Below are 25,027 nucleotides of genomic sequence, written 5' to 3' on the forward strand. Positions count from 1 at the left end.
GGGTGTAGTTTAGTGGGGAGCGGGGTGTAGTTTAGTGGGGAGCGGGGGGGAGTGGGATGTAGTTTAGTGGGGAGTGGGGTGTAGTTTAGTGGGGAGTGGGGTGTAGTTTAGTGGGGAGTGGGGTGTAGTTTAGTGGGGAGTGGGGTGTAGTTTAGTGGGGAGCGGGGTGTAGTTTAGTGGGGAGCGGGGGGGAGTGGGATGTAGTTTAGTGGGGAGTGGGGTGTAGTTTAGTGGGGAGTGGGGTGTAGTTTAGTGGGGAGTGGGGTGTAGTTTAGTGGGGAGTGGGGGGGAGTGGGATGTAGTTTAGTGGGGAGTGGGGTGTAGTTTAGTGGGGAGTGGGGTGTAGTTTAGTGGGGAGTGGGGTGTAGTTTAGTGGGGAGCGGGGTGTAGTTTAGTGGGGAGCGGGGGGGAGCGGGATGTAGTTTAGTGGGGAGCGGGGTGTAGTTTAGTGGGGAGCGGGGGGGAGTGGGATGTAGTTTAGTGGGGAGCGGGGGGGAGTGGGGTGTAGTTTAGTGGGGAGCGGGGGGGAGTGGGATGTAGTTTAGTGGGGAGCGGGGTGTAGTTTAGTGGGGAGCGGGGGGGAGTGGGATGTCGTTTAGTGGGGAGTGGGATGTAGTTTAGTGGGGAGCGGGGGGGAGTGGGATGTAGTTTAGTGGGGAGCGGGGTGTCGTTTAGTGGGGAGCGGGGTGTCGTTTAGTGGGGAGCGGGGGGGGAGTGGGGTGTAGTTTAGTGGGGAGCGGGGGGGAGTGGGATGTCGTTTAGTGGGGAGTGGGGTGTCGTTTAGTGGGGAGCGGGGGAGTGGGGTGTCGTTTAGTGGGGAATGGGGGAGTGGGGTGTCGTTTAGTGGGGAATGGGGGAGTGGGGTGTCGTTTAGTGGGGAGCGGGGGGGAGTGGGATGTAGTTTAGTGGGGAGCGGGGGGGAGCGGGATGTAGTTTAGTGGGGAGCGGGGTGTAGTTTAGTGGGGAGCGGGGGGGAGTGGGATGTAGTTTAGTGGGGAGTGGGATGTAGTTTAGTGGGGAGTGGGGTGTAGTTTAGTGGGGAGCGGGGGGGAGTGGGATGTAGTTTAGTGGGGAGTGGGATGTAGTTTAGTGGGGAGTGGGGTGTAGTTTAGTGGGGAGTGGGGTGTAGTTTAGTGGGGAGCGGGGTGTAGTTTAGTGGGGAGTGGGGTGTAGTTTAGTGGGGAGTGGGGGGGAGTGGGATGTAGTTTAGTGGGGAGCGGGGTGTAGTTTAGTGGGGAGTGGGGTGTAGTTTAGTGGGGAGTGGGGGGGAGTGGGATGTAGTTTAGTGGGGAGTGGGGTGTAGTTTAGTGGGGAGCGGGGGGGAGTGGGATGTAGTTTAGTGGGGAGTGGGGTGTAGTTTAGTGGGGAGCGGGGTGTAGTTTAGTGGGGAGTGGGGTGTCGTTTAGTGGGGAGCGGGGTGTCGTTTAGTGGGGAGTGGGGTGTAGTTTAGTGGGGAGTGGGGTGTAGTTTAGTGGGGAGCGGGGTGTCGTTTAGTGGGGAGCGGGGTGTAGTTTAGTGGGGAGTGGGGTGTCGTTTAGTGGGGAGTGGGGTGTAGTTTAGTGGGGAGTGGGGTGTAGTTTAGTGGGGAGCGGGGTGTAGTTTAGTGGGGAGTGGGGGGGAGTGGGATGTAGTTTAGTGGGGAGCGGGGTGTAGTTTAGTGGGGAGCGGGGGGGAGTGGGATGTAGTTTAGTGGGGAGCGGGGGGGAGTGGGGTGTAGTTTAGTGGGGAGCGGGGGGGAGTGGGATGTAGTTTAGTGGGGAGCGGGGTGTAGTTTAGTGGGGAGCGGGGGGGAGTGGGATGTCGTTTAGTGGGGAGTGGGATGTAGTTTAGTGGGGAGCGGGGGGGAGTGGGATGTAGTTTAGTGGGGAGCGGGGTGTCGTTTAGTGGGGAGCGGGGTGTCGTTTAGTGGGGAGCGGGGGGGAGTGGGGTGTAGTTTAGTGGGGAGCGGGGGGGAGTGGGATGTCGTTTAGTGGGGAGTGGGGTGTCGTTTAGTGGGGAGCGGGGTGTCGTTTAGTGGGGAATGGGGGAGTGGGGTGTCGTTTAGTGGGGAATGGGGGAGTGGGGTGTCGTTTAGTGGGGAATGGGGGAGTGGGGTGTCGTTTAGTGGGGAGTGGGGTGTCGTTTAGTGATTTGTGTGGTGTACTTTACCGGACGTTGCTGGTGTCATTGAACTCCTCTGCCCACTTCTTCCGGTTCAGGGCGTTGGTGGAGCCGTCCAAACGGTAGTAGTCTATGTTCCGGAACCACTTCCCCTCACCTGCACAGGTAAACACCGTGTAGTTAGTACAGTCATCATACAGTTTGCCCTTTTTCTCCTGTCAGCTTCAGTTTAGCTAAGCAAGAGGCAGGCCTTCTCCTGTCAGCTTCAGTTTAGCTAAGCAAGAGGCAAGCCTTCTCCTGTCAGCTTCAGTTTAGCTAAGCAAGAGGCAAGCCTTCTCCTGTCAGCTTCAGTTTAGCTAAGCAAGAGGCAAGCCTTCTCCTGTCAGCTTCAGTTTAGCTAAGCAAGAGGCAGGCCTTCTCCTGTCAGCTTCAGTTTAGCTAAGCAAGAGGCAGGCCTTCTCCTGTCAGCTTCAGTTTAGCTAAGCAAGAGGCAAGCCTTCTCCTGTCAGCTTCAGTTTAGCTAAGCAAGAGGCAAGCCTTCTCCTGTCAGCTTCAGTTTAGCTAAGCAAGAGGCAAGCCTTCTCCTGTCAGCTTCAGTTTAGCTAAGCAAGAGGCAAGCCTTCTCCTGTCAGCTTCAGTTTAGCTAAGCAAGAGGCAAGCCTTCTCCTGTCAGCTTCAGTTTAGCTAAGCAAGAGGCAGGCCTTCTCCTGTCAGCTTCAGTTTAGGTAGGCAAGAGGCAGGCCTTCTCCTGTCAGCTTCAGTTTAGCTAAGCAAGAGGCAGGCCTTCTCCTGTCAGCTTCAGTTTAGGTAGGCAAGAGGCAGGCCTTCTCCTGTCAGCTTCAGTTTAGGTAGGCAAGAGGCAGGCCTTCTCCTGTCAGCTTCAGTTTAGCTAAGCAAGAGGCAGGCCTTCTCCTGTCAGCTTCAGTTTAGCTAAGCAAGAGGCAAGCCTTCTCCTGTCAGCTTCAGTTTAGGTAGGCAATACGCAAGCTTTCTCCCAAACCAATCCTTAAACAGGCCTAGTCCCAAAACAATCCCTAGACAGGCCTTGTTTCAAAATGCATCACTAGACTCTAGGACAGGGAGAACGACTGCCCCAACTTAACGAAGCCATTAAGTTCAAGGATGACCGCAGTACTGCAGGCATTGTTTGCAGAAAACAGGATCCCCCATTATAGTGGAAGGGAAAAAGTCATTTAAATTGCACACAAAATAAGTTATAAGCATAATTTAGTAGCTAATGGCAGCCTGCAGTACCCTGTCGGTCTTCAACTTCAGATACTCAATGAGAAAGTCTGCAATATCACTTCCTGGAGTAGATCAAACTGAGCATGACACCATATGGAGATGTAAAGTACTAAGAGAGAGGTGTAAGCTAAAGTACTGAGAGAGAGGTGTAAGCTAAAGTACTGAGAGAGGTGTAAGCTAAAGTACTGAGAGAGGTGTAAGCTAAAGTACTGAGAGAGGTGTAAGCTAAAGTACTGAGAGAGAGGTGTAAGCTAAAGTACTGAGAGAGGTGTAAGCTAAAGTACTGAGAGAGGTGTAAGCTAAAGTACTGAGAGAGGTGTAAGCTAAAGTACTGAGAGAGGTGTAAGCTAAAGTACTGAGAGAGGTGTAAGCTAAAGTACTGAGAGAGGTGTAAGCTAAAGTACTGAGAGAGAGGTGTAAGCTAAAGTACTGAGAGAGAGGTGTAAGCTAAAGTACTGAGAGAGAGGTGTAAGCTAAAGTACTGAGAGAGAGGTGTAAGCTAAAGTACTGAGAGAGGTGTAAGCTAAAGTACTGAGAGAGACGTAAGCTAAAGTACTGAGAGAGGTGTAAGCTAAAGTACTGAGAGAGAGGTGTAAGCTAAAGTACTAAGAGAGGTGTAAGCTAAAGTACTGAGAGAGGTGTAAGCTAAAGTACTGAGAGAGGTGTAAGCTAAAGTACTGAGAGAGGTGTAAGCTAAAGTACTGAGAGAGACGTAAGCTAAAGTACTGAGAGAGGTGTAAGCTAAAGTACTAAGAGAGAGGTGTAAGCTAAAGTACTAAGAGAGGTGTAAGCTAAAGTACTAAGAGAGGTGTAAGCTAAAGTACTGAGAGATGTGTAAGCTAAAGTACTGAGAGAGGTGTAAGCTAAAGTACTGAGAGAGGTGTAAGCTAAAGTACTGAGAGAGGTGTAAGCTAAAGTACTGAGAGAGAGGTGTAAGCTAAAGTACTGAGAGAGGTGTAAGCTAAAGTACTGAGAGAGGTGTAAGCTAAAGTACTAAGAGAGGTGTAAGCTAAAGTACTGAGAGAGAGGTGTAAGCTAAAGTACTGAGAGAGGTGTAAGCTAAAGTACTGAGAGAGGTGTAAGCTAAAGTACTGAGAGAGGTGTAAGCTAAAGTACTAAGAGAGGTGTAAGCTAAAGTACTGAGAGAGGTGTAAGCTAAAGTACTGAGAGAGGTGTAAGCTAAAGTACTGAGAGAGGTGTAAGCTAAAGTACTAAGAGAGGTGTAAGCTAAAGTACTAAGAGAGGTGTAAGCTAAAGTACTGAGAGAGGTGTAAGCTAAAGTACTGAGAGAGACGTAAGCTAAAGTACTGAGAGAGGTGTAAGCTAAAGTACTAAGAGAGGTGTAAGCTAAAGTACTGAGAGAGGTGTAAGCTAAAGTACTGAGAGAGGTGTAAGCTAAAGTACTAAGAGAGAGGTGTAAGCTAAAGTACTAAGAGAGGTGTAAGCTAAAGTACTAAGAGAGGTGTAAGCTAAAGTACTGAGAGATGTGTAAGCTAAAGTACTGAGAGAGGTGTAAGCTAAAGTACTGAGAGAGGTGTAAGCTAAAGTACTAAGAGAGGTGTAAGCTAAAGTACTAAGAGAGGTGTAAGCTAAAGTACTGAGAGAGGTGTAAGCTAAAGTACTTCCATAACAGAGAGTGTGTTCAGCTTTTTAATACAGCCTGCCACGCTGCCTGCTCCACAACTCTAACATTCAGTATGGTTCCAATTACTTCACTGATCTTTTCATTACAAATTGCAAACCCTTAAGCAAATATTTTTCTTGTGGGATAAAAAAAAAGTAAAGGTCTAATCATCAAAATGAAAGCAAAAACAGCTGCCGAGGTTTAATTAAGAACATCACCTAACGCCAGAGGCTGTGCTGAGAGGAGGGGCGGAGAGCGACAGTGTGTGCATGTACACATGTTGCATGTCTTCAGAGTTTGTTGCTTTCTGTCAGTACGACCTTAGTATTCTACCAGTAACACATGGTTTCTACCAGTAATACATGGTTTCTAGCAGTATACATGGTTTCTAGCAGTATACATGGTTTCTAGCAGTATACATGGTTTCTACCAGTATACATGGTTTCTAGCAGTATACATGGTTTCTACCAGTAATACATGGTTTCTAGCAGTATACATGGTTTCTACCAGTAATACATGGTTTCTAGCAGTATACATGGTTTCTAGCAGTATACATGGTTTCTAGCAGTATACATGGTTTCTACCAGTATACATGGTTTCTACCAGTATACATGTTTCTACCAGTATACATGGTTTCTAGCAGTATACGTGGTTTCTAGCAGTATACATGGTTTCTACCAGTATACATGGTTTCTACCAGTATACATGGTTTCTACCAGTATACATGGTTTCTACCAGTATACATGGTTTCTACCAGTATATATGGTTTCTAGCAGTATATATGGTTTCTAGCAGTATACATGGTTTCTAGCAGTATACATGGTTTCTAGCAGTATACATGGTTTCTACCAGTATACGTGGTTTCTACCAGTAACACATGGTTTCTAGCCTAATATTTCTAGTGCACCTAAAGGAAAAGGTTGGGGAACACTAGGCTAGGGGTTGGTAGGGGTTAGTGTTAGGGTGTAGGGCCTAGAGGTTGGGGAACACTAGGCTAGGGGTTGGTAGGGGTTAGTGTTAGGGTGTAGGGCCTAGAGGTTGGGGAACACTAGGCTAGGGGTTGGTAGGGGTTAGTGTTAGGGTGTAGGGCCTAGAGGTTGGGGAACACTAGGCTAGGGGTTGGTAGGGGTTAGTGTTAGGGTGTAGGGCCTAGAGGTTGGGGAACACTAGGCTAGGGGTTGGTAGTGGACAGGGTGGGTGTAGGGCCTAGAGGTTGTGGTGTAGGGGTTAGTGTTAGGGTGTAGGGGTCAGTGTTAGGGTGTAGGGCCTTGAGGTTGTGGTGTAGGGGTTAGTGTTAGGGTGTAGGGCAGTATAGTACCTTTGTATGGAAAGGGTTTTTCCTCCTCGTTGGCTCGGCCAGCCAGCTCCAGGAAGTCTTCAATCAGGTCCAGAGAGATCAGAGACTGACTGAAGACCAGACTGATGAAGGGATAGAAGATACTGTCATGGTAACAGGACGTTTGGGGATAGAAGATACTGTCATGGTAACAGGACGTTTGGGGATAGAAGATACTGTCATGGTAACAGGACGTTTGGGGATAGAAGATACTGTCATGGTAACAGGACGTTTGGGGATAGAAGATACTGTCATGGTAACAGGACGTTTGGGGATAGAAGATACTGTCATGGTAACAGGACGTTTGGGGATAGAAGATACTGTCATGGTAACAGGACGTTTGGGGATAGAAGATACTGTCATGTTAACAGGACGTTTGGGGATAGAAGATACTGTCATGGTAACAGGACGTTTGGGGATAGAAGATACTGTCATGTTAACAGGACGTTTGAAAACATGGAAATGTTCCACTGCGCCATTTTGAAACATTTCATTCAAGCACTTAGCATTGATCAATTCAGTACATCTGGTCTCAAAGTGTTGCCTATTTCCAGAGCTTGGCAGGCGCCTTACACTTTGTCTTCCACCTCCTCGGCCATACGGAGGATCTCAAACAGCAGCACCATCTTCCCAGAATGCTCCAGGATCTCAGAGTCGGCCTCCGTGACAAACTCCTTGTGCCAGTCATGACTCCTGGTGCCAGGGCTGGAGGCTGGACGCACTGGGGAGAGCAGAGGGCAAGGGTTAGGTCAGAGCTGGATCAGTGAGGTCAGGTGGTCAGTATTCAGACCCCTTAGATTTCTTCACATTTTATCGTGGGATTAAAACCTAATAGATCTGATCTAATTGTCATTTTTTGTCAACAATCTACACAAAATATTCTAATGTCAAATAGGAAGATGCATACACTACCGTTCAAAAGTTTGTGGTCAATTTCCTTGTTTTCTAAAGAAAAGCTATTTTTTTGTCAATTAAAATAACATCAAATTGATCAGAAATACAGTGTAGACATTGTTAATGTTGTAAATGGCTTTTGTAGCTGGAAACAGCTGATTTTTAATGGAATATCTACATAGGCGTACAGAGGCCCATTATCAGCAACCATCAGTCCTGTGTTCCAATGGCACGTTGTGTTTGCTTATCCAAGTTTATCATTTTAATAAGCTAATTGATCATTAGAAAACCCTTTTGCAATGATGTTAGCACAGCTGAAAACTGTTGTGCTGATTAAAGAAGCAATAAAAAAAACTGGCCTTCTTGAGACTAGTTGAGTATTTGGAGCAACAGCAATTGTGGGTTTGAATATAGGCTCAAAACGGCCAGAAACAAATAACTTTCTTCTGAAACTCGTCAGTCTATTATTTTTCTGAGAAATGAAGGCTATTCCATGCGAGAAATTGCCAAGAAACTGAAGATCTCGTACAACGCTGTGTACTACTCCCTTCACAGAACAGCGCAAACCGGCTCTAACCAGAATAGAAAGAGGAGTGGGAGGCCCCGGTGCACAACTGAGCAAGAGGACAAATACATTAGAGTGTCTAGTTTGAGAAACAGACGCCTCACAGGTCCTCAACTGGTAGCTTCATTAAATAGTACCCGCAAAACACCAGTCTCAACGTCAACAGTGAAGAGGCGACTCCGGGATGCTGACCTTCAAGGCAGAGATGCAAAGAAAAAGCCATATCACAGACTGGCCAATAAAAAGAAAAGATGGGCAAAAGAACACAGACACTGGACTTTTTCTTTCTTTCAGAAGAATAATTTATTTCCTTCTTAATGCATTTGAGCCAATCAGTTGTGTTTTGACATGGTTGGGGGGGTATACAGAAGATAGCCCTATTTGGTAAAAGACCAAGTCCATATTATGGCAAGAACAGCTCAAATAAGCAAAGAGAAACGACAGTCCATCATTACTTTAAGACATAAAGGTCAGACAATACGGAACATTTCAAGAACTTTGAAAGTTTCTTCAAGTGCAGTCGCAAAAACCATCAAGCGCTATGATGAAACTGGCTCTCATGAGGACCGCCACAGGAATGGAAGACCCAGAGTTACCTCTGCTGCAGAGGATAAGTTCATTAGAGTTACCAGCCTCAGAAATTGCAGCCCAAATAAATGCTTCACAGAGTTCAATTAACAGACACATCTCAACATCAACTGTTCAGAGGAGACTGTGTGAATCAGGCCTTCATGGTCGAATTGCTGCAAAGAAACCACTACTAAAGGACACGAAGAAGAGACTTGCTTGGGCCAAGAAATACGAGCAATGGACATTAGACCGGTGGAAATCTGTCCTTTGGTCTGTAGTTTGAGATTTTTGGTTCCAACCGCCGTGTCTTTGTGAGACGCAGTGTGGGTGAACGGATGAACTCCGGGGGTGTATTTCCCACCGTGAAGCATGGAGGAGGTGTTGTTATGGTGTGGGGGTGCTTTGCTGGTGACACTGTCTGTGATTTATTTAGAATTCAAGTCACACTTAACCAGCATGGCTACCACAGCATTCTGCAGTGATTGAGGTGAAATGGAGGAGGAAAGACTATGTAACTATCGCGACCTCGAAGAAATCGAGAATGAAACTCATTTTATCCTCTATTGCCCTTTCTACCACGCTATACGCTTGGTCTGATTCCAGACAGACCACCAGATATACCCTGGCATTATGTGGCTGAGGAGACAGACCACCAGATATACCCTGGCATTATGTGGCTGAGGAGACAGACCACCAGATATACCCTGGCATTATGTAGCTGAGGAGACAGACCACCAGATATACCCTGGCATTATGTGGCTGAGGAGACAGACCACCAGATATACCCTGGCATTATGTGGCTGAGGAGACAGACCACCAGATATACCCTGGCATTATGTGGCTGAGGAGACAGACCACCAGATATACCCTGGCATTATGTAGCTGAGGAGACAGACCACCAGATATACCCTGGCATTATGTGGCTGAGGAGACAGACCACCAGATATACCCTGGCATTATGTGGCTGAGGAGTCAGACCACCAGATATACCCTGGCATTATGTGGCTGAGGAGACAGACCACCAGATATACCCTGGCATTATGTGGCTGAGCCATGAGGAGACAGACCACCAGATATACCCTGGCATTATATGGCTGAGGAGACAGACCACCAGATATACCCTGGCATTATGTGGCTGAGGAGACAGACCACCAGATATACCCTGGCATTATGTGGCTGAGGAGACAGACCACCAGATATACCCTGGCATTATGTGGCTGAGGAGACAGACCACCAGATATACCCTGGCATTATGTAGCTGAGGAGACAGACCACCAGATATACCCTGGCATTATGTGGCTGAGGAGACAGACCACCAGATATACCCTGGCATTATGTAGCTGAGGAGACAGACCACCAGATATACCCTGGCATTATATGGCTGAGCCATTAGGAGACAGACCACCAGATATACCCTGGCATGATGTGGCTGAGCCATGAGGAGACAGCCCACCAGTTATACCCTGGCATTATGTAGCTGAGGAGACAGACCACCAGATATACCCTGGCATTATGTAGCTGAGGAGACAGACCACCAGATATACCCTGGCATTATGTGGCTGAGGAGACAGACCACCAGATATACCCTGGCATTATGTAGCTGAGGAGACAGACCACCAGAAATACCCTGGCATTATGTGGCTGAGGAGACAGACCACCAGATATACCCTGGCATTATGTGGCTGAGGAGACAGACCACCAGATATACCCTGGCATTATGTGGCTGAGGAGACAGACCACCAGATATACCCTGGCATTATGTAGCTGAGGAGACAGACCACCAGATATACCCTGGCATTATGTGGCTGAGGAGACAGACCACCAGATATACCCTGGCATTATATGGCTGAGCCATGAGGAGAAACTGAATATGTTATGTATGTATGTGTATATATACGGTGTGTATGCATGTATATTATTTTACTGCTCTAGGGATATAATTATTGTTTGGATAACCTTATTTACTATTATGTATCGATTTTTACCTTACATTTTTTCCCTCTTTATGCGATGCGCAATGCAGAGAACACCGGAAGAAGAATTATAATTTAATTACCACAGTGAATTATTGTAATGTTTGTTTGTGTGTCAATTAATCCTATAAGGGATGGGTTGGCGATTTGACACGGAAATAAGGGATGGGTTGGCGATTTGACACGGAAATAAGGGATGGGTTGGCGATTTGACACGGAAATAAGGGATGGGTTGGCGATTTGACACGGAAATAAGGGATGGGTTGGCGATTTGACACGGAAATAAGGGATGGGTTGGCGATTTGACACGGAAATAAGGGATGGGTTGGCGATTTGACACGGAAATAAGGGATGGGTTGGCGATTTGACACGGAAATAAGGGATGGGTTGGCGATTTGACACGGAAATAAGGGATGGGTTGGCGATTTGACACGGAAATAAGGGATGGGTTGGCGATTTGACACGGAAATAAGGGATGGGTTGGCGATTTGACACGGAAATAAATTAAAGGTCCACCAGTCAAGTATTGAATTTCAAGCTGATTGGTAACAATAACCAATCAGACATTGAATATCTCTTTAAGCATGGTCAGGTTAATAATGACGCTGTGGACTATGTATTAAACCACCCAGACACATCAAAGATAGTATCCTCCCGAAGTGAGCTGCAGGACAGGAAGGAACCTGCTCAGGGACGCTACCATGAGGCCACTGGTCATTTTAAAACAGCTACAGAGGCCAAAGGCTGTGATGGGACAGGAAGGAACCTGCTCAGGGACGCTACCATGAGGCCACTGGTCATTTTAAAACAGCTACAGAGGCCAAAGGCTGTGATGGGACGGATCAATAACATTGTAATGACTCCACAATTATGACTTAAATGACAGAGTGAAAAGAAGCATAATATACATAATACAAATATTCCAAAACATGCATCCTGTACGCAACAAGGCACTAAAGTAATACTGCAACAAAACACAGCAAATTAATACACTTTATGTTTGGGGCAAATCCAACACAACACATCACTGAGTAACTTATTTTCAACCATGGTGGTGGCTGCTTCATGGTATGGGTATTCTTGACATCGGCAAAGACTGGGGAGTTTTTCAGGATGAAAATGGGATGGAGCTAAGCACAGGCAAAAATCCTAGAGCAAAGCCTGCTTCAGTCTGCTTTACACCAGACACTGGGGAGAGGAATTCACCTTTCAGCCGGACAATAACCTACAACACAAAGCCACATCTACACTGGAGTTGCTTACCAAGAAGACAGTGAATGTTCCCGAGTGGCCAAATTACAGTTTTGCCTTAAATCTGATTGAAAATCTATGGTAAGACTTGAACATTGCTGTCTAGGCCATGATCCCCAGCACCTTGACAGAGCTTGAAGAATTATGACAATTAGAGATTTACCCAGAAAGACACAGCTGTAATCGCTGCCAAAGGTGTTTCAAACATGTATTGACTCAGGGAGCTGAATACTCAGGGAGCTGAATACTGACGCAACGACTATATTTAAGTTATTTATCTTTTATTAACCTTTAAAAAATATATGTAATTTTTATTCCACTTTGACAAAGTATCTTGCGTAGATTGTTGACAAAAAAAACAAAAAATTAAATTAATTGTAATCCCACTTTGTAACAATAAAATGTGAAGGAATACTTTCCCAAGGCATTATACATATGGGGTGAAACGCTCTGAGCACTGCAGATGGACATGTAACGAACAGAGCAAACACTGCTCCAATCCTCTACCTACCTGACATACAATATCTGTTCTACCCCGTACCTTCCCATCATATGTTCTAACGTACAACACAACATTATATCAATCTACAGGCTGATGATTCTATACCTTCCTCCTCTGGCTCGGCCCGGTTGCGGCTGGATGGGTCTCCTCCTCTGGAGCTGGTGTTCCATTCCTTTATCACCTCCAGAGCATCGCTGTCCGAGTCACTGTTCTTCTTCTTAGCTTTCCCCCGCTTCTTCTTCCTACAGGGGGGGGGGGCAGAGCAGTGGAAGGTTGTATATTACAGTATGATAGACAGTCAACAGTGAAAGGTTGTATATTACAGTATGATAAACAGTCAACAGTGAAAGGTTGTATATTGCAGTATGATAGACAGTCAACAGTGAAAGGTTGTATATTGCAGTATGATAAACAGTCAACAGTGAAAGGTTGTATTGTGCAGTATGATAACGGTCAACCGTGAAAGGTTGTATATTGCAGTATGATAGACAGTCAACAGTGGAAGGTTGTATATTACAGTATGATAGAGAGTCAACAGTGAAAGGTTGTATATTGCAGTATGATAAACAGTCAACAGTGAAAGGTTGTATTGTGCAGTATGATAACGGTCAACCGTGAAAGGTTGTATATTGCAGTATGATAAACGGTCAACAGTGAAAGGTTGTATATTGCAGTATGATAAATGGTCAACCGTGAAAGGTTGTATTGTGCAGTATGATAACGGTCAACAGTGAAAGGTTGTATTGTGCAGTATGATAACGGTCAACAGTGAAAGGTTGTATTGTGCAGTATGATAACGGTCAACAGTGAAAGGTTGTATTGTGCAGTATGATAACGGTCAACAGTGAAAGGTTGTATTATGCTGTATGATAAACAGTCAACAGTGAAAGGTTGTATTGTGCAGTATGATAACGGTCAACAGTGAAAGGTTGTATTATGCTGTATGATAAACAGTCAACAGTGAAAGGTTGTATTGTGCAGTATGATAACGGTCAACAGTGAAAGGTTGTATTGTGCAGTATGATAACGGTCAACAGTGAAAGGTTGTATTATGCAGTATGATAAACAGTCAACAGTGAAAGGTTGTATATTGCAGTATGATAAACAGTCAACAGTGAAAGGTCAGTCTGTCATGGAAGGAGCAGGTGTTCCTAATGTTTTGTACACAGTGTAATTGAGGTAATATCGAGGACAGTCGTGGTCAAAAGTTTTGAGAATGACACAAGTATTGGTCTTCACAAAGTTTGCTGCTTCAGTGTTTTTAGATATTTTTGTCAGATGTTACTATGGTATACTGAAGTATAATTACAAGCATTCCATAAGTGTCAAAGGCTTTTATTGACAATTACATTACGTTTATGCAAAGAGTCAATATTTGCAGTGTTGACCCTTCTTTTTCAAGACCTCTGCAATCCGCCCTGGCATGCTGTCAATTAACTTCTGGGCCACTTCCTGACTGATGGCAGCCCATTCTTGCATAATCAATGCTTGGAGTTTGTCCGAATTTGTGGGGTTTTGTTTGTCCACCCGCCTCTTGAGGATTGACCACAAGTTCTCAATGGGATTAAGGTCTGGGGAGTTTCCTGGCCATGGACCCAAAATGTCGATGTTTTGTTCCCCAAGCCACTTAGTTATCACTTTTGCCTTATGGCAAGGTGCTCCATCATGCTGGAAAAGGCATTGGTCGTCACCAAACTGTTCTTGGATGGTTGGGAGAAGTTGCTCTCGGAGGATGTGTTGGTACCATTCTTTATTCATGGCTGTGTTCTTAGGCAAAATTGTGAGTGAGCCCACTCCCTTGGCTGAGAAGCAACCCCACACATGAATGGTCTCAGGATGCTTTACTGTTGGCATGACACAGGACTGATGGTAGCGCTCACCTTGTCTTCTCCGGACAAGCTTTTTTCCAGATGACCCAAACAATCGGAAAGGGGATTCATCAGAGAAAATGACTTTACCCCAGTCCTCAGCAGTCCAATCCCTGTACCTTTTGCAGAATGTCAGTCTGTCAGTGATGTTTTTCCTGGAGAGAAATGGCTTCCTAGCTTTCCTTCTTGACACCAGGCCATCCTCCAAAAGTCTTCGCCTCACTGTGCGTGCAGATGCACTCACACCTGCCTGCTGCCATTCCTGAGCAAGCTCTGCACTGGTGGTGCCCCGATCCCGCAGCTGAATCAACTTTAGGAGACAGTCCTGGCGTTTGCTGGACTTTCTTGGGCGCCCTGAAGCCTTCTTCACAACAATTGAACCTCTCTCCTTGAAGTTCTTGATGATCCGATAAATGGTTGATTTAGGTGCAATCTTACTAGCAGCAATATCCTTGCCTGTGAAGCCCTTTTTGTGCAAAGCAATGATAACGGCACGTGTTTCCTTGCAGGTAACCATGGTTAACAGACGAAGAACAATGATTTCAAGCACCACCCTCCTTTTAAAGCTTCCAGTCTGTTATTCTAACTCAATCAGCATGACAGAGTGATCTCCAGCCTTGTCCTCGTCAACACTCTCACCTGTGTTAACGAGAGAATCACTGACATGATGTCAGCTGGTCCTTTTGTGGCAGGGCTGAAATGCAGTGGAAATGTTTTTTGGGGGATTAAGTTCATTTTCATGGCAAAGAGGGAATTTGCAATTCATCTGATCACTCTTCATAACATTCTGGAGTATATGCAAATTGCCATCATAAAAACAGAGGCAGCAGACTGTGAAAATTAACATGTGTCATTTTCAAAACTTTTGACCACGACTGGTCAAATGAAACCATTCTACTCTTCACTCCCTCACACTCCAGTAATATGGGGCAGAACTTTTGAGAACAACTTTTGGACTAGAAACTTTTTTTCAGTGATGGCAGCGCTCAGTTTCTCCTCTACACCCCATCTCCCTCTACACCCCATCTCCACCCCATCTCCCTCTCCACCCCATCTCCCTCTCCATCTCCGTCTCCCTCTACACCCCATCACCCTCTCCACCCCATCACCCTCTCCACCCCATCTCCCTCTCCACCCCATCTCCCTCTCCACCCCATCTCCCTCTCCACCCCATCACCCTCTCCACCCCATCACCCTCTCCACCCCATCACCCTCTCCACCCCATCTCCCTCTCCACCCCATCTCCCTCTACACCCCATCTCCCTCTACACCCCATCTCATCTCCCTCTCCACCCCATCTCCCTCTACACCCCATCTCCCTCTACACCCCATCTCCCTCTCCACCCCATCTCATCTCCCTCTCCACCCCATCTCATCTCCCTCTCCACCCCATCTCCCTCTCCACCCCATCTCCCTCTCCACCCCATCTCCCTCTACACCCCATCTCCCTCTACACCCCATCTCCCTCTCCACCCCATCTCCCTCTCCACCCCATCTCCCTCTCCACCCCATCTCCCTCTCCACCCCATCTCCCTCTACACCCCATCTCATCTCCCTCTCCACCCCATCTCCCTCTACACCCCATCTCCCTCTCCACCCCATCACCCTCTCCACCCCATCTCCCTCTCCACCCCATCTCCCTCTCCACCCCATCTCCCTCTCCACCCCATCTCCCTCTCCACCCCATCTCCCTCTCCACCCCATCACCCTCTCCACCCCATCTCCCTCTACACCCCATCTCCCTCTCCACCCCATCTCATCTCCCTCTCCACCCCATCTCCCTCTCCACCCCATCTCCCTCTCCACCCCATCTCCCTCTCCACCCCATCTCCCTCTCCACCCCATCTCCCTCTACACCCCATCTCATCTCCCTCTCCACCCCATCTCCCTCTACACCCCATCTCCCTCTCCACCCCATCACCCTCTCCACCCCATCTCCCTCTCCACCCCATCTCCCTCTCCACCCCATCTCCCTCTCCACCCCATCTCCCTCTCCACCCCATCTCCCTCTCCACCCCATCACCCTCTCCACCCCATCTCCCTCTACACCCCATCTCCCTCTCCACCCCATCTCATCTCCCTCTCCACCCCATCTCCCTCTCCACCCCATCTCCCTCTACACCCCATCTCCCTCTCCACCCCATCTCCCTCTCCACCCCATCACCCTCTCCACCCCATCTCCCTCTACACCCCATCTCCCTCTCCACCCCATCTCCCTCTACACCCCATCTCCCTCTCCACCCCAGCTACCAATCACACCTAAATAACATTCAAACTTATGGAATGGGGAAGCAGCTGGGGAGACTAATGACTGGTTAGGGGAAGCAGCTGAGGAGACTAATGACTGGTTAGGGGAAGCAGCTGAGGAGACTAATGACTGGTTAGGGGAAGCAGCTGGGGAGACTAATGACTGGTTAGGGGAAGCAGCTGAGGAGACTAATGACTGGTTAGGGGAAGCAGCTGAGGAGACTAATGACTGGTTAGGGGAAGCAGCTGAGGAGACTAATGACTGGTTAGGGGAAGCAGCTGGGGAGACTAATGACTGGTTAAGGGAAGCAGCTGAGGAGACTAATGACTGGTTAGGGGAAGCAGCTGAGGAGACTAATGACTGGTTAGAGGAAGCAGCTGAGGAGACTAATGACTGGTTAGGGGAAGCAGCTGGGGAGACTAATGACTGGTTAGGGGAAGCAGCTGGGGAGACTAATGACTGGTTAGGGGAAGCAGCTGAGGAGACTAATGACTGGTTAGGGGAAGCAGCTGGGGAGACTAATGACTGGTTAGGGGAAGCAGCTGAGGAGACTAATGACTGGTTAGGGGAAGCAGCTGAGGAGACTAATGACTGGTTAGAGGAAGCAGCTGAGGAGACTAATGACTGGTTAGGGGAAGCAGCTGGGGAGACTAATGACTGGTTAGGGGAAGCAGCTGGGGAGACTAATGACTGGTTAGGGGAAGCAGCTGAGGAGACTAATGACTGGTTAGGGGAAGCAGCTGGGGAGACTAATGACTGGTTAGGGGAAGCAGCTGGGGAGACTAATGACTGGTTAGGGGAAGCAGCTGAGGAGACTAATGACTGGTTAAGGGAAGCAGCTGGGGAGACTAATGACTGGTTAGGGGAAGCAGCTGGGGAGACTAATGACTGGTTAGGGGAAGCAGCTGAGGAGACTAATGACTGGTTAGGGGAAGCAGCTGAGGAGACTAATGACTGGTTAGGGGAAGCAGCTGAGGAGACTAATGACTGGTTAGGGGAAGCAGCTGAGGAGACTAATGACTGGTTAGGGGAAGCAGCTGAGGAGACTAATGACTGGTTAGGGGAAGCAGCTGAGGAGACTAATGACTGGTTAGGGGAAGCAGCTGAGGAGACTAATGACTGGTTAGGGGAAGCAGCTGAGGAGACTAATGACTGGTTAGGGGAAGCAGCTGGGGAGACTAATGACTGGTTAGGGGAAGCAGCTGAGGAGACTAATGACTGGTTAGGGGAAGCAGCTGAGGAGACTAATGACTGGTTAGGGGAAGCAGCTGAGGAGACTAATGACTGGTTAGGGGAAGCAGCTGAGGAGACTAATGACTGGTTAGAGGAAGCAGCTGAGGAGACTAATGACTGGTTAGGGGAAGCAGCTGGGGAGACTAATGACTGGTTAAGGGAAGCAGCTGGGGAGACTAATGACTGGTTAGGGGAAGCAGCTGGGGAGACTAATGACTGGTTAGGGGAAGCAGCTGAGGAGACTAATGACTGGTTAGGGGAAGCAGCTGAGGAGACTAATGACTGGTTAGGGGAAGCAGCTGAGGAGACTAATGACTGGTTAGGGGAAGCAGCTGAGGAGACTAATGACTGGTTAGGGGAAGCAGCTGAGGAGACTAATGACTGGTTAGGGGAAGCAGCTGAGGAGACTAATGACTGGTTAGGGGAAGCAGCTGAGGAGACTAATGACTGGTTAGGGGAAGCAGCTGGGGAGACTAATGACTGGTTAGGGGAAGCAGCTGGGGAGACTAATGACTGGTTAGGGGAAGCAGCTGAGGAGACTAATGACTGGTTAGGGGAAGCAGCTGAGGAGACTAATGACTGGTTAGGGGAAGCAGCTGAGGAGACTAATGACTGGTTAGGGGAAGCAGCTGAGGAGACTAATGACTGGTTAGGGGAAGCAGCTGGGGAGACTAATGACTGGTTAGGGGAAGCAGCTGGGGAGACTAATGACTGGTTAGGGGAAGCAGCTGGGGAGACTAATGACTGGTTAGGGGAAGCAGCTGAGGAGACTAATGACTGGTTAGGGGAAGCAGCTGAGGAGACTAATGACTGGTTAGGGGAAGCAGCTGAGGAGACTAATGACTGGTTAGGGGAAGCAGCTGGGGAGACTAATGACTGGTTAGGGGAAGCAGCTGGGGAGACTAATGACTGGTTAGGGGAAGCAGCTGGGGAGACTAATGACTGGTTAGGGGAAGCAGCTGGGGAGACTAATGACTGGTTAGGGGAAGCAGCTGGGGAGACTAATGACTGGTTAGGGGAAGCAGCTGAGGAGACTAATGACTGGTTAGGGGAAGCAGCTGGGGAGACTAATGACTGGTTAGGGGAAGCAGCTGAGGAGACTAATGACTGGTTAGGGGAAGCAGCTGGGGAGACTAATGACTGGTTAGGGGAAGCAGCTGGGGAGACTAATGACTGGTTAGGGGAAGCAGCTGGGGAGACTAATGACTGGTTAGGGGAAGCAGCTGGCTTCTCACAGCTGTCACACCAGATATTGGATGAAGCACTCATTCTGATATGCCATATCTGACATCACTCTGAAATCTGATATTGTTGGACGTGTAGGGATGCATTCTGTGCTCAGTCATTCATTTCAATAAGAGAAACATCCACCATTATTCAGAGATCACACAGGGAGAAGATCTGTTCGCACCTCTTTTACAGCTCAATGGGTGATCAACCCTGGGAGTCTTATAGCTCAATCTTATAGGTTGGTGGTCTGAAAAATGTATGCACTCACTAACTGTAATAGTCTATGTGCCGGGGGGCTAGGGTCAGTCTGTTATATCTGGTGTTATTCTCCTGTCTTATCTGGTGTCCTGTGGGAATTTAAGTATGCACCCTCTAATTCTCTCTCTCTGTCTCTCCCGGAGGACCATGCCTCAGGACTACCTGGCCGGATGACTCCTGGCTGTCCCCAGTCCACCTGGTCGTTCCAGTTTTAACTCTTCTGCCTGCGGCTATGGAACCCTGACCTGTTCACCGGACGTGCTACCTTGTCCCGGACCTGCTGTTTTCAACTCTCTCTCTCTACGCCACCTGCTATTTCAACCTCTAAATGCCCGGCTATGAAAAGCCAAGTGACATTTACTCCTGATGTACTGACCTGTTGCAACCACTGTGATTATTATTTGACCCTGCTGGTCATCTATGAAGGTTTGAACATCTTGGAGAACAATCTGGCCTTAATGGCCATGTACTGTTATAATCTCCACCCGGCACAGCCAGAAGAGGACTGGCCACCCCTCAGAGCCTGGTTCCTCTCTACCCAGTACAGCCACTAGAGGACTGGCCACCCCTCAGAGCCTGGTTCCTCTCTAGGTTTCTTCCTAGGTTCCTGTCTTTCTAGGGAGTTTTTCCTAGCCACTGTGCTTCTACATCTGCATTGCTTGCTGTTTGGGGTTTTAGGCTGGGTTTCTGTATAGCACTTTGTGACATCTACTGATGTAAAAAGGGCTTTATAAATAGATTTTATTGAATGGGTGATACACTCTGGGCCTCTTTTATAGCTCAATGGGTGATACACTCTGCGTACTTTGTCAGACCCCCCCCACACCGTTTTCTTCCCACAGAGCTACACAACGGAGAATATCGCAAAAAAGGTGAATATAGCCGAAAAGTGACGAGTTTGCATTCCTGTAAATAACGTGGTTACTTTTTCTGTTTCTCGTCCTCAGAGGTCATGCTCATAGAAGACTCCTCGGTCTCCGAGGCGATGAACTCTTCCATGCTGTCCTCATCAAAGTACCCCTAAAACACAAGATACACAGTCAGAACCCCTAAAACACAAGATACACAGTCAGAACCCCTAAAACACAAGATACACCGAAAGTCAAATCAGAGCAGGAACATGGTTTAATAAAGACAAGTACAAAGGCCTCAAAGCTACCAGCAGGCCCAAAATGTTCCATTGGAACCAATAGGAGCTCTGGCGAGGAGGGGTAACAGATGGGAGGAGCGGCGGGTTGAGGGGTAACAGATGGGAGGAGCGGCAGGTTGAGGGGTAACAGATGGGAGGAGCGGCAGATTGAGGGGTAACAGATGGGAGGAGCGGCGGGTTGAGGGGTAACAGATGGGAGGAGCGGCGGGTTGAGGGGTAACAGATGGGAGGAGCGGCAGGTTGAGGGGTAACAGATGGGAGGAGCGGCAGGTTGAGGGGTAACAGATGGGAGGAGCGGCGGGGTTGAGGGGTAACAGATGGGAGGAGCGGCGGGTTGAGGGGTAACAGATGGGAGGAGCGGAAGGTTGAGGGGTAACAGATGGTAGCGGCAGGTTGAGGGGTAACAGATGGGAGGAGCGGCAGGTTGAGGGGTAACAGATGGGAGGAGCGGAAGGTTGAGGGGTAACAGATGGTAGCGGCAGGTTGAGGGGTAACAGATGGGAGGAGCGGCAGGTTGAGGGGTAACAGATGGGAGGAGCGGCAGGTTGAGGGGTAACAGATGGGAGGAGCGGCGGGTTGAGGGGTAACAGATGGGAGGAGCGGCGGGTTGAGGGGTAACAGATGGGAGGAGCGGCAGGTTGAGGGGTAACAGATGGGAGGAGCGGAAGGTTGAGGGGTAACAGATGGTAGCGGCAGGTTGAGGGGTAACAGATGGGAGGAGCGGCAGGTTGAGGGGTAACAGATGGGAGGAGCGGCAGGTTGAGGGGTAACAGATGGTAGCGGCAGGTTGAGGGGTAACAGATGGGAGGAGCGGCAGGTTGAGGGGTAACAGATGGGAGGAGCGGCAGGTTGAGGGGTAACAGATGGGAGGAGCGGCAGGTTGAGGGGTAACAGATGGGAGGAGCGGCAGGTTGAGGGGTAACAGATGGGAGGAGCGGCAGGTTGAGGGGTAACAGATGGGAGGAGCGGCAGGTTGAGGGGTAACAGATGGGAGGAGCGGCAGGTTGAGGGGTAACAGATGGGAGGAGCGGCAGATTGAGGGGTAACAGATGGGAGGATGGCAGGTTGAGGGGTAACAGATGGGAGGAGCGGCAGGTTGAGGGGTAACAGATGGGAGGAGCGGCAGGTTGAGGGGTAACAGATGGGAGGAGCGGCAGGTTGAGGGGTAACAGATGGGAGGAGCGGCAGGTTGAGGGGTAACAGATGGGAGGAGCGGCAGGTTGAGGGGTAACAGATGGGAGGAGCGGCAGGTTGAGGGGTAACAGATGGGAGGAGCGGCAGGTTGAGGGGTAACAGATGGGAGGAGCGGCAGGTTGAGGGGTAACAGATGGGAGGAGCGGCAGGTTGAGGGGTAACAGATGGGAGGAGCGGCGGGTTGAGGGGTAACAGATGGTAGCGGCAGGTTGAGGGGTAACAGATGGGAGGAGCGGCAGGTTGAGGGGTAACAGATGGGAGGAGCGGCAGGTTGAGGGGTAACAGATGGGAGGAGCGGCAGGTTGAGGGGTAACAGATGGGAGGAGCGGCAGGTTGAGGGGTAACAGATGGGAGGAGCGGCAGGTTGAGGGGTAACAGATGGGAGGAGCGGCAGGTTGAGGGGTAACAGATGGGAGGAGCGGCAGGTTGAGGGGTAACAGATGGGAGGAGCGGCAGGTTGAGGGGTAACAGATGGGAGGAGCGGCAGGTTGAGGGGTAACAGATGGGAGGAGCTGCAGATTGAGGGGTAACAGATGGGAGGATGGCAGGTTGAGGGGTAACAGATGGGAGGAGCGGCAGGTTGAGGGGTAACAGATGGGAGGAGCGGCAGGTTGAGGGGTAACAGATGGGAGGAGGAGCAGGTTGAGGGGTAACAGATGGGAGGAGCGGCAGGTTGAGGGGTAACAGATGGGAGGAGCGGCAGGTTGAGGGGTAACAGATGGGAGGAGCGGCAGGTTGAGGGGTAACAGATGGGAGGAGCGGCAGGTTGAGGGGTAACAGATGGGAGGAGCGGCAGGTTGAGGGGTAACAGATGGGAGGAGCGGCAGGTTGAGGGGTAACAGATGGGAGGAGCGGCAGGTTGAGGGGTAACAGATGGGAGGAGCGGCAGGTTGAGGGGTAACAGATGGGAGGAGCGGCAGGTTGAGGGGTAACAGATGGGAGGAGCGGCAGGTTGAGGGGTAACAGATGGGAGGAGCGGCAGGTTGAGGGGTAACAGATGGGAGGAGCGGCAGGTTGAGGGGTAACAGATGGGAGGAGCGGCAGGTTGAGGGGTAACAGATGGGAGGAGCGGCAGGTTGAGGGGTAACAGATGGGAGGAGCGGCAGGTTGAGGGGTAACAGATGGGAGCGGCAGGTTGAGGGGTAACAGATGGGAGGAGCGGCAGGTTGAGGGGTAACAGATGGGAGGAGCGGCAGGTTGAGGGGTAACAGATGGGAGGAGCGGCAGGTTGAGGGGTAACAGATGGGAGGAGCGGCAGGTTGAGGGGTAACAGATGGGAGGAGCGGCAGGTTGAGGGGTAACAGATGGGAGGAGCGGAAGGTTGAGGGGTAACAGATGGGAGGAGCGGCAGGTTGAGGGGTAACAGATGGGAGGAGCGGCAGGTTGAGGGGTAACAGATGGGAGGAGCGGCAGGTTGAGGGGTAACAGATGGGAGGAGCGGCAGGTTGAGGGGTAACAGATGGGAGGAGCGGCAGGTTGAGGGGTAACAGATGGGAGGAGCGGCAGGTTGAGGGGTAACAGATGGGAGGAGCGGCAGGTTGAGGGGTAACAGATGGGAGGAGCGGCAGGTTGAGGGGTAACAGATGGGAGGAGCGGCACGTTGAGGGGTAACAGATGGGAGCGGCAGGTTGAGGGGTAACAGATGGGAGCGGCAGGTTGAGGGGTAACAGATGGGAGCGGCAGGTTGAGGGGTAACAGATGGGAGCGGCAGGTTGAGGGGTAACAGATGGGAGGAGCGGCAGGTAGGTTCTCCTGGGGTGTAGTCACCTTGTTTTCCTTGCTGATGTAGTCCAGCTGGAGACACCAGGGATGGGTCCAGATTCTGCTGAGCATCTGGAAGTCCTGGAAGAGTTTGGTCCCGGCTCGGCCCCGACCCCCCTCCACCACGTTCCCCGCACCTGCACACAGAGACAGAGAGAGAGACAGAGAGAGAGAGAGACAGACAGACACAGAGAGAGAGACAGACAGACACAGAGAGAGAGACACAGACAGACAGACAGACAGAGCCAGAACGACAGACAGAGCCAGAACGACAGAGACAGAGGTGTGTGAGAGGGGGAGAGAGAGAGAGAGAGAGAGACAAAGAGGTGTGAGACAGGGAGAATGTATATATGTTTCATGCCCATCCCAGCTGAATAAGGTACCACTCCCTCACACTCATATCAACACCAGAACAATGTGAGACGTAACACTTCAACATCTACACTCATATCAACACCAGGACAATGTGAGACGTAACACTTCAACATCTACACTCATATCAACACCAGGACAATGTGAGACGTAACACTTCAACATCTACACTCATATCAACACCAGGACAATGTGAGACGTAACACTTCAACATCTACACTCATATCAACACCAGGACAATGTGAGACGTAACACTTCAACATCTACACTCATATCAACACCAGGACAATGTGAGACGTAACACTTCAACATCTACACTCATATCAACACCAGGACAATGTGAGACGTAACACTTCAACATCTCCACTCATATCAACACCAGGACAATGTGAGACGTAACACTTCAACATCTACACTCATATCAACACCAGGACAATGTGAGACGTAACACTTCAACATCTACACTCATATCAACACCAGGACAATGTGAGACGTAACACTTCAACATCTACACTCATATCAACACCAGGACAATGTGAGACGTAACACTTCAACATCTACACTCATATCAACACCTGAACAATGTGAGACATAACACTTCAACATCTCCAATCTGAAACACAAGCTTTGATTAGTGCTAAAGGTTATTATGTTTTGGGATGTTCTATTCCTTTCTATTAGTTATTATGTTTGGGGATGTTCTATTCCTTTCTATTAGTTATTATGTTTGGGGATGTTCTATTCCTTTCTATTAGTTATTATGTTTGGGGATGTTCTATTCCTTTCTATTAGTTATTATGTTGGGGATGTTCTATTCCTTTCTATTAGTTATTATGTTTGGGGATGTTCTATTCCTTTCTATTAGTTATTATGTTGGGGATGTTCTATTCCTTTCTATTAGTTATTATGTTTGGGGATGTTCTATTCCTTTCTATTAGTTATTATGTTGGGGATGTTCTATTCCTTTCTATTAGTTATTATGTTTGGGGATGTTCTATTCCTTTCTATTAGTTATTATGTTTGGGATGTTCTATTCCTTTCTATTAGTTATTATGTTTGGGGATGTTCTATTCCTTTCTATTAGTTATTATGTTGGGGGATGTTCTATTCCTTTCTATTAGTTATTATGTTGGGGATGTTCTATTCCTTTCTATTAGTTATTATGTTTGGGGATGTTCTATTCCTTTCTATTAGTTATTATGTTTGGGGATGTTCTATTCCTTTCTATTAGTTATTATGTTTGGGGATGTTCTATTCCTTTCTATTAGTTATTATGTTTGGGATGTTCTATTCCTTTCTATTAGTTATTATGTTTGGGGATGTTCTATTCCTTTCTATTAGTTATTATGTTGGGGGATGTTCTATTCCTTTCTATTAGTTATTATGTTGGGGATGTTCTATTCCTTTCTATTAGTTATTATGTTGGGGGATGTTCTATTCCTTTCTATTAGTTATTATGTTGGGGGATGTTCTATTCCTTTCTATTAGTTATTGTGTTTGGGGATGTTCTATTCCTTTCTATTAGTTATGTTTGGGGATGTTCTATTCCTTTCTATTAGTTATTATGTTGGGGGATGTTCTATTCCTTTCTATTAGTTATTATGTTGGGGGATGTTCTATTCCTTTCTATTAGTTATTATGTTTGGGGATGTT

At 48.5% G+C, this 25,027-nt stretch overlaps 1 protein-coding gene across 1 annotated transcript in view; it reads right to left on the reverse strand.

The window, feature by feature from the left end:
- Positions 1–2,144: 2,144 nt before the first annotated feature.
- The window catches only part of LOC311117603 (transcriptional regulator ATRX-like), a gene marked incomplete at its 3' end in the record, with an annotated part of 73,814 nt that continues 50,931 nt past the window's right edge, over positions 2,145–25,027 (reverse strand). The window contains exons 21-26 of the mRNA XM_084192541.1: positions 23,009–23,139; positions 19,823–19,917; positions 12,166–12,302; positions 6,879–7,026; positions 6,288–6,388; positions 2,145–2,257 (exon numbers count right to left, since the gene is read on the reverse strand). Coding sequence (XP_084048667.1) covers positions 2,145–2,257; positions 6,288–6,388; positions 6,879–7,026; positions 12,166–12,302; positions 19,823–19,917; positions 23,009–23,139 — 725 coding nt within the window. The remainder of the gene's footprint in view (positions 2,258–6,287; positions 6,389–6,878; positions 7,027–12,165; positions 12,303–19,822; positions 19,918–23,008; positions 23,140–25,027) is intronic.

Source organism: Coregonus lavaretus (genome assembly GCF_964263955.1).
Source record: "Coregonus lavaretus genome assembly, contig: HAP1_SCAFFOLD_967, whole genome shotgun sequence".
In the NCBI taxonomy this organism is placed as follows: Eukaryota; Metazoa; Chordata; class Actinopteri; order Salmoniformes; family Salmonidae; genus Coregonus; species Coregonus lavaretus.